Raw genomic sequence first — 18,127 nt, 5'->3', positions numbered from 1 at the left:
CAGTGCCCACAAACACCTCTCCCCCCACTTCCTCCTCTGCCTCCTCTGCCTCAGACAGCAAGCCCAAGCCAGACCTGCTCTTCAGCTCTGACACAGCCCCACTGCAGGCAATCCTCCAACACAGCAGAAACAGCACATGCAGTTTCACATTTTTAGCACCAATTAGTGGAAAGTTGTAGGTGAGGGCCAGTATTTGCTCATTATTGCTGGTGGACAGACAAAAAGTGTTTGCAAGCAACCCAAAGGTTTGTGGGACACCTCTTGTTCATTCTAAGTTTCATTAATTGTTGTTCAAACATCCTATTTGGAGTGCTTTAAACTTGAAGCATGCTGGTAACTTCTCTGACTATCCTCATATGTAGCTAGAAATAAATGGTTCGGTTTGGGTTTGATGCTTCAGAAGCAATACTGTAGATTTACAATTAATTGCTACTAATGCATCATCCAAAAACTGCCCTCTTGTCCACAAAATATATATGTTGCTCAAACTATGATGTGAAAATTTGCATAAATAAGAGACAAAGGGATAAAAAAAAATCTCTTCAGGGCTAAAATCTGCAGTCTAGCTTTCTGTACTCTTTGCAAGTTTCTGGCAGAAATGTTTATTTCTCTGAGATATGTGTTGACAGAGAAAAAATTCCTTGTTTTAAAGGGAAATTCTGAAGTCTTTCCAGGGAAGAAAAGTTCAAACTCAGTTTTAACATACACATTGCTTTTGTCCTTGTCAATAAACACTCCAAATGCAACTGTTTGTAAAGGAAAAAGTGTTAGTGAATGTTTTTTTCAGCACTACAGGTAAGGCAGTGAAGCACTTGCTTGTGGACACATAATAAGGCAACTTGCCTTCATTCTCCCAGGCAGGATTGTGGTGGATATGTAATGTTTCTCTTTTATCTCTGCTCAACTCAGTCATATACCATCAAGGCCTGCTGTGGTACTGAAGGATTTAAAATACTCCACTTGACAAAAGTCACTGCAGTTGAGGAAGGGATCAAATGTTAGCAAGCAGGAAGGTAAGAAAACACACACCCACAGAGCGAAACTATGAACACCTGTGTGTGAATGTATGCATGTTTACTTCTCAGATAAAGCCTAAATGTCTTTTTACAAACACTCTATCTTCAACCTAAAGTTTGAAACATTCCACGTGTCTCTCTGACTTGGAGCTTACACCAACTTTGGTTGTTGTAGGATGTGTTTGACCTTGTTGTTTTTTGTTGTTCGGGCAGGCATGAATGTTTCAGGACAATCACCATTCTCAGCTCCTAGGCTATCTGCAAATTTCTTTTGTTTCCAATCTAAAATTTTAAGGCTTGAGTAAGATTAAAGATGAATGAAAAACGTCTACTGAGCTCACACCTTCAGTGTTGGCAGGATACCTCACAAAAAACACCTTAATTCATTGGGGAGGATGACTTCCTGGGGCTACTATAGAACAAATACTAAATAATAATGTCTATGTGCAATGCAATGCTTTGTAACTTGTGAAGATGTAAATTTTGGTTGATTATGGGAAAATTTTAGAATTTTTGACTTTCTTTTACTGTAATTTATTGAAGATCATTCTTTTATTTAAATGCATCATTCACCCAAGGACAGACTTAAAAAAAAAAAGGAAAAAGCCTAGCTGGCAAGAACAGACTGTGCAGCCTGGAAATTAAACAAGGTGTCAAAGTAAAGAACAGTATTCAAAACATCTTGTGATCAAACATATCAGTAAAGAAATGCAAGGGAATTTGATCCTGAACGAAATGGCAGAGCTCCCGACATACACAGCTCCAGGTAGTTTGGATTCACATTGGGCTGCAAATGAAATACCCTTGTCTAACAAAATTTTAAGCCCACTGAAAGACAGGCAATTTCCTTATTCTGTGTATACACAGAAGGTAGCACTGGGCAAGAGGCAAGAAGCAGTGCAGCTTGAACACCAGTAATGATGATGATGATGATGAAGATCATCACTCAACCCAGAGAAGGTCGATAACATAACTATTTTCTGAGTAACAGCAAGCCCAAGACCATTAAGACAAAAGATACTGAGCAAATTGACACACTCTTTAGTCTTTTTAGTAGTATTTATTGTTGTTATTGTTATTCATACTTAGACAACTCAGTTACATTAAGTGATTTATATTAAGAACTCTGTATTAATGTGGTAAGGTGAGAAAGTGTACACGCCACAGTGAAACATTCTGTAGATAGTGAAGTAGGACCTTGATAGAAGGGATTATTTCCAAGAGCCTATGTACAAATAAAGGTAACTTTCATACTATATACAAACTTATATTCACAGAGAATATACTGATTCAGACATACAAGAGTATCATCTAGTGAATTATGATCCATACACTTAAACACATGAGAAAAACAGGAATTTCCAGAGAGTTGCCTGGACTTGCAAAACAAAAAATACATGACAGTGTATTTTTACTTTTAAAGTTTGAAATGAGTAAAGATGGGGGACTTCAGATTTTTCTTACAATTGGCTGAAACTGAGGGATGATAAGAGTATGAAAACTACAAAGTGAAACAAACATGCTAAAAAGGCTTTATTACAAAAATAGCATCTGATTGTCAACTATAACACACTACTATTTTCACATCGCAATACCATGTCCTCATCTTGCCATCTTAAGTGACAGAAATAATTTTATTTGATGTAAATCAATTCCCCAGAGTCAGGACTGCAAAATTGAAACTGCAACAGAGATCTTGATAATGGAAATGAACATAAAACCAAGTGAAATCCTTTGGCATTACTTAATTTTGACAAGGGATTAAAATAAATAATTGATTTCTATTGGATAACCTGACCCTGAAAACTTTTTTGAAAAACTGACAGAAGCAACTCATCTCTTATAAACTTCCTAAAACATAAGGAGCTTCCTTTACTGTGATCTGAGTGGGAGAAAACATCAGAGTAGCAGAATGATTTAATTGCTTCATTGGGCCTGACTCTGCAAGCATTTTATTCCTTCTCCTGGGGTGAACATGGGTAGCAGGATTGAGTCCCTACTCCAAAGATAGTGTGCAGCATTTTGTACAGCCCCACAGGAAAACTCAAGAGGATGAGGAGCAAACTCCCCCGACTTACTCACAGCATCACTAAGGCAAAACCACATCCTGCTTTGCTGTACATTTATTTGTCAGTATTTGACATTATACCTTAAACAGAGACATGGAATTGATTGTTTACTTTAAAATTAATGATCCCCTTACTTAGAAACCCCATACTAGTCTTCTGGGTTTTTTATGGCTTCTTTTTGCATTAAGACAACTATGTGACATAAAATAAAAATAAAACTAAAATAGTAAAGTGCACGATCTTTAAAAACGTGTACAGATTTTGTTGTTGGGATTGGTTTCGTTTGATGAGTGGTGAATTTACAAAAAATCTACATGAATGTACAGTTCATGTACCAATCTTGAATGACTCAGTCTTGTCCTGGGCTGTTTCACTTATGGCTCATGTAGGAACGACACGGCCAATTATGTGTCTGGTCTACCCACACTCCAAGGGATTACATGGCTTCTAGGCTGGGGCTGACGTGTGCCTGGCTGGCTGGAGCCTGGGCTCAGTGCCATGCCAATGTGATGACAAGACTTCTGGAGAAGACACGGCTTGCATCCGGCCAGGCAGGAGCAGGGGCAGGGGAAGGCTGGAACTATCTGCAGCCATTTCGGACATTTAGGCATTTAGCCACAAGTCCTGGGATGCTGCACACTGACACCCTGCAACACACTGCTATCCTACAGGATACACTGACACCCAGCAACACACTGCAGACCTACAGGATACACTGACACCCAGCAACACACTGCAGACCTACAGGATACACTGACACCCAGCAACACACTGCTATCCTACAGGATACACTGACACCCAGCAACACACTGCACACCTACAGGATGGCCTGTCTGAACTACAGGGCTGTGAGCCACATATGACTGCAGTGTTTGACAGGTGCACTGGAAGTGCATCTGGAAGTGACTCTCCCCAGTTCCAATGGAAACTATGGATATCTCAATACCGATATTCCTGTAACTGATGGCAACAGACCCAAGAAGGATAATTTTAACACCAACCAGGAATGAAACCCATGGCTGTTGGAGGACTGGAGCAGGATTCTTCTCCACAGTGTTGAGTGCAAACTATCCCATTTGATAATCTCAAAATCACTTTCTGCAAGTATTTTTACAGGTGCAAATTCTTCAATTTAACTTTCTGGGAATAGCATAAAAAAGAGAATCACCTGCTCAAAGCCTTTTTTCAGTTAGTTGTGTCATTGTTATTTACAAGACGTAAAAATGTTTCCACGAATACAAGTTAATGTAATTTATCTCTTTGTACATAGCTCTCAGGACAATTAGGTTTGTTATGTAACTGCAATTAGGAAATATGGGAACCTAAGATAAAAGTCTCTATCTTGTCCATGTTAACGGCAGAATTCTTCTGTATTTCATCGGGCCAGTTCTTAGACAAGGGATTATTTCCTTGTTATAAATAAAGAAAACCATCTGATACAGACTCATACTTGACTCAGAACATAAGTTATATGGACCACAAGATGCTATTTTAAAGGATTACTGCTGAAGGAATAATAATTAAAAAAACATTGAATATCCCCTTTTTTTTTGCAAAATATGTAATGAAGTAAAAGACAACCAGAGAAATAATCCCTTAAAAAACACCCAAACGTTAGTAATATTTCTAAGCATCTATTTTTTCACAGTACTTGGATTAACTACATGTTTAACTTATCACTTTGTGGACCTTCATATCCACACACAACAGTACCATGAGTGACAGTGACCATAAACTACTTTAGAGTAGTATATGTGGAAATTATATGGTAGGTTCATTGCCATTACAAACAAATGACACCTAGATAAGATTGCTTGTCACCCACTGTGCTTTATGCCTCATGAAGTTTATGCAGTCAGCCACATCAACTGGATATATAAGCAGAAGCATACAGACACAAGAGCCTGTCTGCACTATAAGAAAGCACTAGCTTTCAGTAAAATAGTTAATTTAAAATACATAGAGCTTTGCTGAAAGATTTTTCCATGTCTACATTTAGTTCTTAAGGAGAGAATCTTCACCACACTTTTAATCACACTTTATGGCTTTTACCAAATTGTGACCAGGGTGGCTTCTGCAGGGAACAGTTTTAGAACTCCAGTGGTATTTATTGGGGCCCATTCTCATATTTACTTCCAATGAAGTTAGTGCAGAAAACCTTTAAAACTGGCTACAATCTGAACCATGATCCTATTCAAATGCTACCAGAAATCCCTTCCAAAAATTCAACATTGATTCCATTCAGAGATTATGGTGCCACAGAGGGTTGGTTATTTAATCTGAAATGGCATTCTTATCTTGCTATGTTGCCAAACTGGTGTCCTGAAAATGCTAAGCTAGAACAGGGTCTTTATCATAATGCCAATTTTTCTATTAATTATTCATTTATACTTCATAAGGATTATGCAGACAGCAGTATCAATTGAGCAAGTGAGCATAAGCATGCAGGCAGGTGGAAGAGGCTTTCAACTCCAATCAGCTCACTGCAAAATTTGGGCAGTGTGAGGGACTGATCCCTAGTGAGTCATTCAGAACTCTGGCTGAAGAAAATAGAAACTGAACTTTGGCTTCTAGGTGTGCAATGTTGAGAAGAGTTCATGATCCCACGCTGAAATAATTATGAACAATGAGAAACACTTTATGCTGGTAAATTTGCTGAGATTGTAAACCAGGAATATTGTAACAACTGTGTGCATTTCTGGCAGCATTGAGCCTGGGCAACTCACTGACATCCAGTTACTGGGTTGGAGCAGCTGTCCTCTCAGCATTCCAGTTTAAGATTGAATTCCTTCTGTACATCATAAGGGACTAAGCTTCTCCCTGCATCCCACTCCTCTTTTTTCCTATCAGCCGGCAGAGCTGTTGTCTTGTAATCAAAGAGCACATCAGCATCCAACTATCCACGAACAGTTTACCCCTGCAGTAGAAAGGTGCCTTGGCAAGTACAAACATGGTTCACAGCCTTCACTGAAAGCACCACACAATTGAAATCGGTCCTATTACCTCTAGATCTGAGGTACCACAGTTATTCAGCCTTTTGAAAAATGATCTGCCCAACATATACAAGGCAGTGGAGCCATCAAGTGTCTTATTTTGGAGGGGAAAAGGTTATTTTTAATACCTTCCAAGAGATATATGTGATAGGGACAAAGAGACATGGGAAAGAAATGAGACACATTTTAAGACAGTATAGAAATGCCATTACAGCATACCAGCCCTTAATGGTACACATAAAGGTCTTCCTATAAGCTGTTGATGCCAGTTACTCTCTACTCCCTACCTGCTCTCAGTGGGGCAGCAGTCTTTGCTGCTGATGCCCTGAGTTCACCAGAGTGCTCTTAGAGCTCTGAAGGTCAGGTAGGAGTTTTCCTATTCCAGTGTGGGAGTTGTTACACCATGATGGTATTAAGCGAAAAAAGACGAAGAAATAAAAAAAGTAGCGTACTAAACAGAGATTGGACTCTGATCTGGTTTCTCCATTTGAAATGTCTGATCAGTGAATCTGGGCATTGCAGTATTTTGTAAGTGCCCTCATACATGGCCCTTCCTTTAGATCCGTGCTATGTCTGATTCTGCTTACTTGGGAAAGGATTGCCTGTTTTGAGCACTGTCATCAGAGACAAAAGCATTTGGTGACTCCTCTGGAATAGACTGTACTATGGAGTCAGCTCCGTATTTGGGACACCCGTTTCAGCTGAGGTCAGAATTTGGGTTATAGATTTGCTTTAGGTGGCTGTTCTGTCAGTAGAGGGCACCACAGTTATGTATATACACCCACCTTTACATCGCAGGAACAAATCTTAGAGATGGGCAGCACTGTTGTTAAGACAGGTAGAGATTCTGCACCAGTGAAGGATCTTGAATACAAAGACAAGTTTTTGCTCTCAATGTGAGAAGCTCACTCTAAAAAGCACTAAGAAGTAAGAGATGTTGCTTGTTGTATGATTAAGATCAAATACTGATTCCATATGTAGCTAGGACTTAGGACAATATATGAGTAGCAGACATTGTAACTCCTAGTATCCTTCCTTTATTTCATCAACATCTCACTGTTTTCTTCATGATATCACATAATATTAATATTCCTAATATTAATTTTGTACTGTTTTCTCTACCATTGTTTTCTGTCAAGTCCTTACTTTCTAACCACACACCACTACACACAAACACATGTAACAGGAAAACAGTAAAGGACAAAGGGGATGAACGAGAAACAAACAGTGTGGAGCAGAGAAAAACAGACAAGACAATATGTGCTGAGCCTTCTGTTACACAAATGTGAGAATGGCATTGCCATAGTGAGCACAATACACATATAAAACAATGCTGAAACAGGTCACAGAAATGCACTGAAACTTCATGAACTCTTAATTGCACAAAAGACTTGAACAAACAGATGATGATTATCTGAAATAATTTCTTAACATTCATTCCAGTCCTCTCATTTTTAAAAAAATGAACATTAGTTGCTTTCTCCCTTCTTGGCTTTTTTTTTTTTTTTTTTGTTGTTTTGTTTTGTTTTGTTTTGTTTTGTTTTCTCCAGGTTTGGACCTTCTCCTTCTCTCAATATCTCAGAAAAAGGATGTTGAATTTTCATTCCTTCCTGAGTTTCTTTAGACATGTACACTTCCAGCAATACTGAAGAATTTTCATGTAAGTTTCCTGCAGCTCCACTGTATTTAAATTGTGTTTCTACTACCTAGTTTCAAGATTTATAACAGCAAATGTGAACTGCCCCAGCTTTATACAACAGCTGGAGATCTCTTCCAGCAATAACTATATGTAGCTGTGAAGGTCCTTACACTCCAAGTAATAGTGAAAGCCCATAAAGTATATATTCACTTAGCAATTAGGCTGCCACTTTATAACTACTTCTATTTTCTGTATGAAATACTATGCATAAGCAAATTAGCCTTTTTATTCTGGCATGAAAAGGCAAACTCATAATCATAACAGCATCTGAAAGCCATTGGTACTGTTGATATTGCTGCATTAGAAAAAATGGTGTGTTCACATAGCTGTATGATGTCACTGCATGCTGCGTTGCTATTAGAGAAGAAAGATTATCCCCATTCTGGTCTTTGCATGAGAATGCAATGAAAATCTGCACCAGTTACAAAATGGTCAGGCATCATGGCTCCTTCAGTGCCAGAGATAGAGTTTCTGGAACCTGAAGAGTTTTGCAAGATGTAAAAAACCACCATTAACATCCTGCTGATTGCCTTTACAGACCTATGATGCAGATGATCAAAACACTGATGAATTCCCTGGCTTTGCTGAAATCACATCATATAAATCCACTTACATGAAGAGACATACAAGCCCTTCCCTGTTTGTGACTCATTGCTCGGTGTACGCTTTCCACTTGGGAGTTTCAGCAGGTTATCGGAAAAATCCTGTACCAGGGTGTGTGGGGGGTGGTGCCTCCACAAAGTTAATGTCAGCATTCCCCTTAGAAGAGGAGAGCTTTAAGAACTGAGCACACTGTGTGTCTGTGCATACTCCTAGAGAGCGAGAAGTCTGCGGGTAGGTGCCGTGGGCAGAGGAGCAGCAGTCACTTCCACTGTTGTCGTGCGTACGTAGTGTGTCCAGCACTGAGCAGTGAGGATGTTCTGCAGCAGAGAAACCCTCGGTGCACCTGGACTCAGCCCTTCAGGCATAACTGCACTGTCCAGTAGCAGCCATTCTTCAGCTCTGAGATCGACCCTTTGTATCCTTTTCTTTCTTTCACTCTTTTAAAATTGAGGAAGAGGAAATGTACAGATCCATGGGTTGTTCCCACTGAAGTTTTCCACTGTGGTTTCTTTTTGCTGTTTTGTTTTGACATATGTATCTTTTCCTTAATAAATATATATGTTTTGTTTTTCTTTCTTCTTTTTTTTTTTTTTTTTTTTTTTTTGATCGAGAAACAGCACTTTCCGCTAGATGGAGACAGGACATTGGATCACTTTGTCCTCCAGAAGGACACTGACAATCAGGAACACGAAATAAAGCCCAAACATGAGGAAACCCAGGATTTTATTCATCCTCCACTTGCAGGAAGCAATGGAGAGGATGACAAAGAGCAGCATGATGAAGAGGAGGACAATCGCACAGAACAGACCATTGCTGCTGACTGTCACCGGGGCAAAGCTGTTAACCACAGCATACAGGAGCCATGGAAGAGGAAGGCTGTAAGAAACAGAAAAATTAATTTAAAACATTGCAGAAGTCCAGAACGGCGCACTGGGAAGTTTCTGGTGACAATTCAAAACACAACCAAAGGCTTCCTGCATAAAGTGAAACAGGAAGAGGCCAATTATATTTCCCTTGGCTGGCAAATCATCTTCCTCTGTGAAGAGGAAAACCCCTTTAATTTGTTTCTAGATTTCACACCATCTGCAGAAGCTATTTGCACTCCTTCTAACAGCCTGCCTGACAGGAGGGTGAGTTGCATAGAAACATGTTCTTGCCATGAAGAACCAGCACTCTGCAAGGCACTGCCCACAAAATTTCACCCTTAAATATATTTGTCCACATTTACTGTATAAACCTCTGTTAAACTGTGAACTTCAATTGAACTTCAGCTTAACTTCTATTTCTGTGTTTGCTGTCATTGCATTTCTCATCTCTCACGCCATGGAAGGAGACAATATCCCTCTGCAAGATGTCAAGCTGAAATAAATATTTAAGGCACTGATTGGAGCTTAGCAGGCTTAGAAAGCATGGAGTTGTCAGAAGCTCACAACATTAAAACTTCGAATAAGCAGCTCAGGAGAGAATAATTTATTACAGCTGCAGTACTAACTACACCAGTCTGCAGCTCAACTGTGCCATTTCTTGGTAAATGTGACAGATTGGTGCAGGACAAAACCATTTCAATCATCAGGAAGATTAAACATTTTTTAAAAAGTAAGAAAGCACTGAAAAAAAGAAATAATTTTGTAATGCATCCTCTGTACTCCAAGTTGGAGAACATGGTTTTCATGTATTTTACAGGTTTGCAGCATATAGATATTTCAAAGACTTAATAATGCTTTGGGATTAATAGAAAAGTGGCCAAGTTTTCCTACTATGTCTAAAGTACTGCCATTAGCTAACAGATAAAGTAAAAAAGATATTTACTATACATTCTAACTTCAGGATCCTTTTTTGTACCTTTGTGCAGTTGCTGGTATATTTTCAGCTGTGAAAACCATGATCTCTTCTACAACCAGGCTGCCTGGCACTGTAACTACGACTAAACCTGTTCTTCTGTTTGTGTGTGATAGCAAGAAACAACCAAAGATGGAGAAATTGAAAGTATGGACATGATTCTCAGTACCTCCATCCTGTGTTGAAGATGGGAATGTAGGAACAAAACCAGAATTTATCTGTGTATTTCCTGCACATTTTTGAAACACTGAGGCATAGCTTACGCTACTTATGAACCTGATCTACCTTGGTCTCAAAAAATAAAAAAAAGAATTTGGATTACAACATTATGCCAGAAATCATTACCTTAGAGCTGCCATGAAGCAGCAAAGTGTAAATAGAAAATTTCTGCACAATCTCATGTAGCTTCACATTGTCAGTGCTATAAAAAAAGTCCTTTTTGTTAACAGAGAATTGGTTTGTAATTTGGGACTTGTCAGGTATAGAAAAAAAATTAATCACTTGTCAACAGCAGCCTAAATGAGTTACACAAGACAATGACTTTCTGTTTTTATTATAGCAAGCATGTTGAATACTGCAGAGACAATGAATTTCCTGATCATCATTTATAAAGAAAGCTCTAGTATAAGCTCAATGAGTGGTAGCAGAAAGCAAACAGCAACCTCACAAAAGTATAAAAAGCTTTGACATTCCCTTTCGGAACAATGCCCTTGCACAATTTTAAAGTGCAATTCACTTGCCTAAGCGTCTCTGTAATATATCAAAGCTGGGATTAGGCAACAAATTTATAACATTTCTTCATGCAGATATCTATAAACTTCTACTTGCCACAGTAACATTCGCTGCATATTTGCATCACTCTCCTTTTCAAAGACTGCTGCTTGTGGGCAATGCCACAGCAATGTGCTAAGAACAAAAGACTTGTTTACAGCAGACAGTTGTCTTGGTATAGAACTTACCCCACTGTGATGTCAAATATGTTGCTTCCAACAGAACTGGATACAGCCATGTCCCCCAGACCTTTGCGTGCTACAATAACGCTGGTAATAAGGTCAGGAATGGATGTGCCAGCAGCTAGAATAGTCAATCCCATGATTTCTTCAGTAATACCAATGGTCTCTCCAACCTAGAAGGGTTTTAAAAAAAACAGAAAAAAATGTCCTGCAGTGAAGAAATGTTTTCAGCTGTCCTGGACTTTCCCACTAGCTTGGAGAATACCAGGCAAGATCCGAGAAATACTAGTTCTCACAAATTTCCCCATGTATCAGGAGAAAGATAAGACTTTTAAATAGAAGCATAAGGTATTGACAAGCAGTTGCTGATGGTTCTGATGTTAAAAGAATGATCAAGTCCTGTGGTCAGGCCAACCACAGCTCTCTGAACTATTTTCCCTTTAGTGAGTACTGATTCACTTCATCCATGGTTACAGCTCCCAAAATAAAGCAGCACCCAGCAGGAGATAGATGGACTCTGATTAGTAATGGTCTTTTACAGTACAAAACATAATGCAGGGCTTTTATTTCGTACCAGTATCACCTCCTTACCTGGTGTGCCCACCAGACCATCAAGTAAGAAAAGAAGGCAATCCAGCTGATAGAACCAAAAAATGTGATAGGAAAAAATTTTCTTGATGTCTGAAACAGAAACAAGGAGAAACAGTGAAAACCTATATTGAAGGGTGACATGCCATACTCTTAATTGCTTCACAGTATGAGAGTGGCTTCTCATTTTTCCTAATGGTCTTTTCTAAGCAGCTGTTCTGATGATCAGATGATAATCAAAATACCTGTTAAGAAAGGTAAGAAACAGATGCCCTGACACTGGTATTTTCTTACCTACGCTTCATTCTTCCAATTGCTTCAGTCATAAAATAAGAACTTGTATGATGAATGGCAAGTTCTGCATTGTCATTTTTTATCATAATGTGTTTGCATATGTATTTAGCTCAATAGTAGTTTGACTTGTAAATTTATTAATAATTTCATGTTTCTTCAGATGAATGTCTTGCTTCAACAGGTGCCCATATTTTTGCTTCCTACATTAGTAACTTTTTGCAACAAATTTCACAGTCAGTATAACAAAGACTGCCATATGGCAGAGCTAAAAACATGCACACCTAAAATTTATTTACTCTGCTTGTGAAAACTACTCACTTTCTCAATATATTAAGCACGTATTTTCCATGCTTCATTTTGTAGAGAAATTTAATGTTATAATGTTATAAAAACATGCAAAACATACTGTCAGGCCTTTCAATGAATTAAAAATTCTGTTACACCAAAGCAACTTAATTTTCATTTTCACTGTCTCCTTTACTAGTGTCAGTTTTTGAACAGACCGTGTTCTTGCAGGCAATGAATGATTTATATTCAAATTAATGGTTTATTTTGGCTGTTTCCACTCTTTTGCATTTTTCATATTTCCTATTGACTAACTGAATCTATGTAACAAAAAGAGATCGAGTTAACTACTAAAGGAAGGAAACAAAACTGCAGTACTGCACCAGGCAAACATTACCTAAATCAAATCAGTACTTAAAATCAAATTTGTCCTGTGAATGAATTCTACTGATCTTTCTTTATGGTCACTGACCTTCTGAATGCAGATCTTACTCCAGATGATTTCTGACATGCAACTAGGAGAGTCCTACAGATTTGCATGAATAACCAGTAGGACTGCCTGTGGAACTAAGTTATACCACTCTGAATGCCTCTTTCAGCTGCTGCTTAGTCCTGCAGTATTTCTTCCCATTTGGTCCTCACTACATCCACTTCCACTCCAGAATTTTTGTTCCCTTTCATTGCAGGTCATGCCTCTGCTGCACCAGGAGGCTCATAAGACCCTGGATCATTCCTAGATGTTGTGGTAGTAGATGGGATTGCAGGGTTTTCCCTCAGTGTGACTTTTGGAGAGAATGTACCGTTTGTTCTGATTCAGATTCTTCAAGCCATAATAAACACTTCTTTTTTAGGGAGTTTGCAGAGCTGCACAGCCAGCTTTTCTTATATAACAAACTCAGCAGGCATCTATATGAAACAGCTTCATTTAGGAACTGATCATCATGGAACCACAGGGTAGCTGCAGACCAAGAGATGATCAGTGTATTGGGCTGGCCATTAGAGCTGGTCACGCAGGAATGTCACTGTGTTTTTCCAGCTGAATGAGGCTGGCCTGTAGCTCAATGAGACTGTGTAGACTTTCTGCTGATGTAAATGGAATGAGCTCGGCACATTAACTGAGGTAAGAAGGTTAAAGTCAGCAATGGTAGTTGTGCACACTCATCTACCTCATGGTACAAATAGAGGGTCCATATCTGCTCCAGCAGCAGGTGCAGCTCCCAGCTGTGCTATAGAGCACTTACTCACTCCCTGTGTGTACTTTGCATAATGCTAAATGTCCTCCTGAAAACTAAGCATGTTGACTAACATGACCTATACAATTTCACAACTGAATATACACAAGAACACACATTAAATATGGTACAGATTTAACAACACTCCTAGAAGGTCGGAACACCTCTTCTGTGAGGAAAGGCTAAGAGAATTTGGATTGCACAGCCTGGAGAAGAGAAGGCTTTGGGATGACATAATTGTACCTGAAGGCAGCCTACAAGAAAGATGGAGAGAGAGTGTTTACAAGAACATGTAGTGACAGGACAAGAGGACTGAAAGAAAGTGGGTTTAGATTGGACATTAGGAAGAAGTCTTTAGTATGAGGATGGTGAGACAGTGGAACAGGCTGCCCAGAGAAGCTGTGGATGTCCCATCCCTGGCAGTGTTCAAGGCCAGGTTGGACCAGGCTCTGAGCAACTTGATCTAGGGAAATGCGTCCCTGTGCATGCCATGGGGCTGGAACTAAATGATCTCTAAGGTTTCCATCCAACCCAAACCATTTTATGGATCTGTGATTCTAAACTCCCTCATAATATAAATAACTGAACTTCTGTTGGAGTAAAAGAAGTGGTCCAGTACGTGTTATAAACTAATTACCCTTAAATAACCACCATGGCACTTGGAAATACCCTTTTCATATAAATTCCACTACTGTCACAAGCACTGTTTTTAGAATTACTCAGGGTATTTTGGTTATCTATTTCTTAATTGCTTCTCAACTCATTACACAATTACTTTTCAAAAGAGAGTTCCAAATTACTATCAAACCAGAAAATATGATGAGCTTATGATATTTAAAACCTACTCAGATGAACTTTTAAATTTAAAATCAAAATTTTATATATTTTGGAGAACAGAAGACCTTAATGTGAAAAGGAACACAATTTGAAAGAAACATATCGATGGATGTAACAACAATCTGACACCAGTAGGAGCAGAATTAAGAAATAATTCTGGTAGAAACTAATGAAATAATTTCTGGTAGAAATAAATGAATCTAAATAGTAATTTCCCCTTTTAAATCTAAACAGCTAGCACTTTGTTTTCATCATTCTTAGTAGTCAACTTTTCCAACTTTCAACATTTTTCATCTTCCTTGCAAAAGCTGCGTTCTTTTGGCAAGACATATGGTTAATGAGACGATGAAGCAATAAACTTGTTGGAACTGGTTGGTCACAAAATCTGCACAGAGCACCTTGCAGCAATGCAGTTTGAATGATCACTGCACAATACTCAAGATTTAAGCATACACTGGCTTAAGCAAAACGAATACAACTAGAGTCATACTGGTCAGTAATAGCTCCCTGATGGTGTGATTATAGACACCAAATGGTTCTTGCAAAACAAGGAGACACTGCCTATCTGAGTCAAACACCTACGGAATTTAGATGGCTAAGAATTACAAGTCAGTAACTTTGCAGCATGTGTACTCCTCGCCTGTCTTAGCTAATCCTCTCCCACTAAAATTAACTGATAAGCAACAGTCCAAGATACTTTAATAGGCTTAACACTTAAATTACCTATTTTAAAATGGGGACCATTTAAATTCAGAAGGAGCAAAATTCAAAGATTGTGCATTTTACAGGTGATGAAATAAAAAATGGACTCCATAGATGCTGCTATATAATTTGCATATAGATGAAAATTTTAAAAAGCCATAACAAGAATGCTGATTCCTTTTTGTATGCTGAATTTTATTCCAAAGTGTAACAATAATAATCATGCTTGTTTTGTAACTAGTTTCAGCATTCTTTTTAGATTTATGCAATTCCTACTCTCTAGCTCTTTGAAATACAGAGAGCTGCCAATTCTAAGCATTTTCCTAGAATTAGTCAGAGACAGCAGACAGCAATACTTCTCTCCATCTTTTTCAGTAGTAGTTGTGCTGGTTGCCTTGTAAAGACAGAGTACAGAGTTTATTAGCAATTGGCTCTTTTGTGGTCCCAGTAACAGATAAATGAGAGAAGCCATGGCTCATCCAGTTCATATATTACTTTCCTTTAACAAAAGCAAGAGGATTTTGTAGTTCCACCATAGATTAGATGGATTGGTACTGTTCCTGTCTATCAGAAACCTTGTAGCCGTGGAAAGGGGTTTTAACCCTTTAATGCAGCGGAAATAAGATGCACAGCTACAAGGTCATCTTTCATGACAGAAAGAAAGAGACAAGTTTATTCAGAAACACACTTGGTTTTATAGCATGACTCGCAATTCCAAGAGTAGAGAAAAGGTGATTGGTTCAGAGAGAAGACACCCCATCCCCAGGGCCTGGTCACACACCACAACAGGTGTTCTGTCTTTGTTATTAATTCCTTTTTATTTTGACCAAATTATCACCCTGGGAGAAATTCTCCCTAGCCTTGAGCTGGCCCAGCTTATCGGCTGGGAACAGAGCTGAAAAGCTCCAGCCTGGAATATTTTTCAGGCTGTAATTTTCTTACTTTCTCAATATGTGTCCCACAAAACCTTAAGAACGTTTTTCTTTATACATATTTATGTATTTATTTAATTAGTTAGTGTCTGAAAAACAGAGCTAAAAGTAGCAAAAATAGTCCAGGGATGAAGGCCTTTCTTCTTAGAGCTTGATCCTGGAAGGTAGAATAATTTGGAAGGTAATTTTTAATTTTAGCCAGCATTATTACCAACATTCTTTAACCTGAATGATTCAACATGTTTGTCTCGTTCATAAATGTATCTGCATTGCAAAGTTTGATCTTTCTTTCACACTTAACAGTGCTTAACTCTGATTACTCAGAACCTGCTTTTCTAAGTGGATCTGTACAGGAACATGTTGTCCTTGTCCCCTTGGTAACAGTACATCTCTGTATGGCAACACAGTTCATGGAAGTTGTAGCTCTTCGTTTGTAATGGGAATTTGCAGAGATAGAAAGGAACTCCCCCATATGGATCCAGTAATGGCAGTCCCAAAAGTAATTTTTCTGGCCTGTAGTGCAAAGGGATGGACAGTGGAGTAAGGTAATAATAAAAGAGGTGGTGTACAAAATCTGCTCCTGACCTACTGTGGCACTTAGGTCACATAATTTTTCTTTCAATCTTTCAATATCTGTTACTCCAGGAGGTAGGCAATTACATATGTAACCTTTACAGAGCCACTGGGGAAACAAGTCATTAGTACAGGAAAAATACCCATTATTGTTCAAAACACCTGAGCAAAAATTCAGGAAAGAAATTCCCCAAGGGCACACCTACCTCTGGGATATGCCAACAACATTATTGACGTTATAGTAAGGATTTTAATATATACTGGCTTAACACTGTGAGCAGGTGTCATTAAGGCACTAAACACTTTAAAACATCTCAGCTAGTCAATCAGCTGACAGTTAGCTGAACTAATGCATAATCTACTCTAAGTATATAAAAATCTGCATATGTGTGCAGCAGAGCATAATAAGGCAGCAGGATTTTGCTAACTTTAGAACCAGAGACCTTGTCTCCGAAATAATTTTTCTAGAGCTTCTGGGTTTCATGGAGCTAAATGTATCTTGGAATAGTAAAAATAAATGCAGGCAAACCATCTCCTCTGCGTGGAGATAAAATATACATTAGAAAAAAGACTCTAGATGGAAAGAAGAACTAATTGAAAAGTGGACACCCACAGAGGATGCCAAAGGCTCCATATGGTCTTTCAAATCAGTATATAGCACACATGCATTTACTTTGTATACGCATATGCTAATCTGAGCATCCTGATGCAGAATTTGGGTTTCTGACTAAAATTACCACATTTGCAAATCGAGCCCCTGATGGCAGGCCTATCTAAAAAGTCTAGTTGAGTATTATTTTAGGTTTGTTGTAACTTTCATCTCACAGATTTCATTGAAAATTATTTTCTGATGCACATGGTGAGCTGTGATAGCAGGCTCATTTAGTTAGGAAAGAATTAGTGGGGATGGCACACAGAAATAAGTGAGAATATTTTGAAGATACATTAATGAAGCATACTTAAAATGTTAGATAGTTTATGCAATCATCTGGTTAATTCTTTGACAGCAATGTTCAAAGTAAGCAGCCTGTCATAGTGATACAGCCCATTACCTCTTCTGTTAATCTACATGTAATTACAAACTACATTAATTTTTTTCTGTATAAAAAACTACTCCTTTCAGTGAATGGTGTTTTAAAACTCTGTTGTAGACTTGCCTATCTGGCACATACAACCATGTTTATCTTTCGTGGTATGGCAGGGTATTTAACAACTGGATGTGAACATGGAGTTCTGCTGTGAATGGTACTAGTGTTAATAATCACACATCACACAGTTGCAACTTGTCAAGATATTCACTTTCCAAAACTATTATTTACAAAACTGTTCTCATTTGTACAGTACAGAATACTGGATAAAGCTACAGGTCTACTTCTACTTATATTACTTTCAGATTTTCAAAATTCAAAAGAATGCCCATAAATATTTCTCACTCATTTTAGATCAAATTATGAAACAAAATTACAAGGATAGTTTTGAATGACAAAAAGAGGGCATAAATTCAGAAATAAA

At 38.4% G+C, this 18,127-nt stretch overlaps 1 protein-coding gene across 5 annotated transcripts in view; it reads right to left on the bottom strand.

The window, feature by feature from the left end:
• Positions 1 to 7,095: 7,095 nt before the first annotated feature.
• The window catches only part of SLC24A2 (solute carrier family 24 member 2), a 107,600-nt gene continuing 96,568 nt past the window's right edge, over positions 7,096 to 18,127 (bottom strand). For all 5 annotated transcript variants that reach the window (XM_088156797.1, XM_088156798.1, XM_088156799.1 and 2 more), the window contains 3 exons: positions 11,764 to 11,853; positions 11,179 to 11,345; positions 7,096 to 9,256 (listed from right to left, as the gene is read on the bottom strand). In XM_088156797.1, the coding sequence (XP_088012923.1) occupies positions 9,007 to 9,256; positions 11,179 to 11,345; positions 11,764 to 11,853 (507 nt within the window). In that variant the 3' untranslated portion in view covers positions 7,096 to 9,006. The remainder of the gene's footprint in view (positions 9,257 to 11,178; positions 11,346 to 11,763; positions 11,854 to 18,127) is intronic.

This window comes from Sturnus vulgaris, chromosome Z (genome assembly GCF_052056855.1).
Source record: "Sturnus vulgaris isolate bStuVul1 chromosome Z, bStuVul1.hap1, whole genome shotgun sequence".
NCBI lineage: Eukaryota > Metazoa > Chordata > Aves > Passeriformes > Sturnidae > Sturnus > Sturnus vulgaris.
Note: the sequence above shows the minus strand (reverse complement) of the source record. Positions and strands in the feature narration are given on the sequence as shown.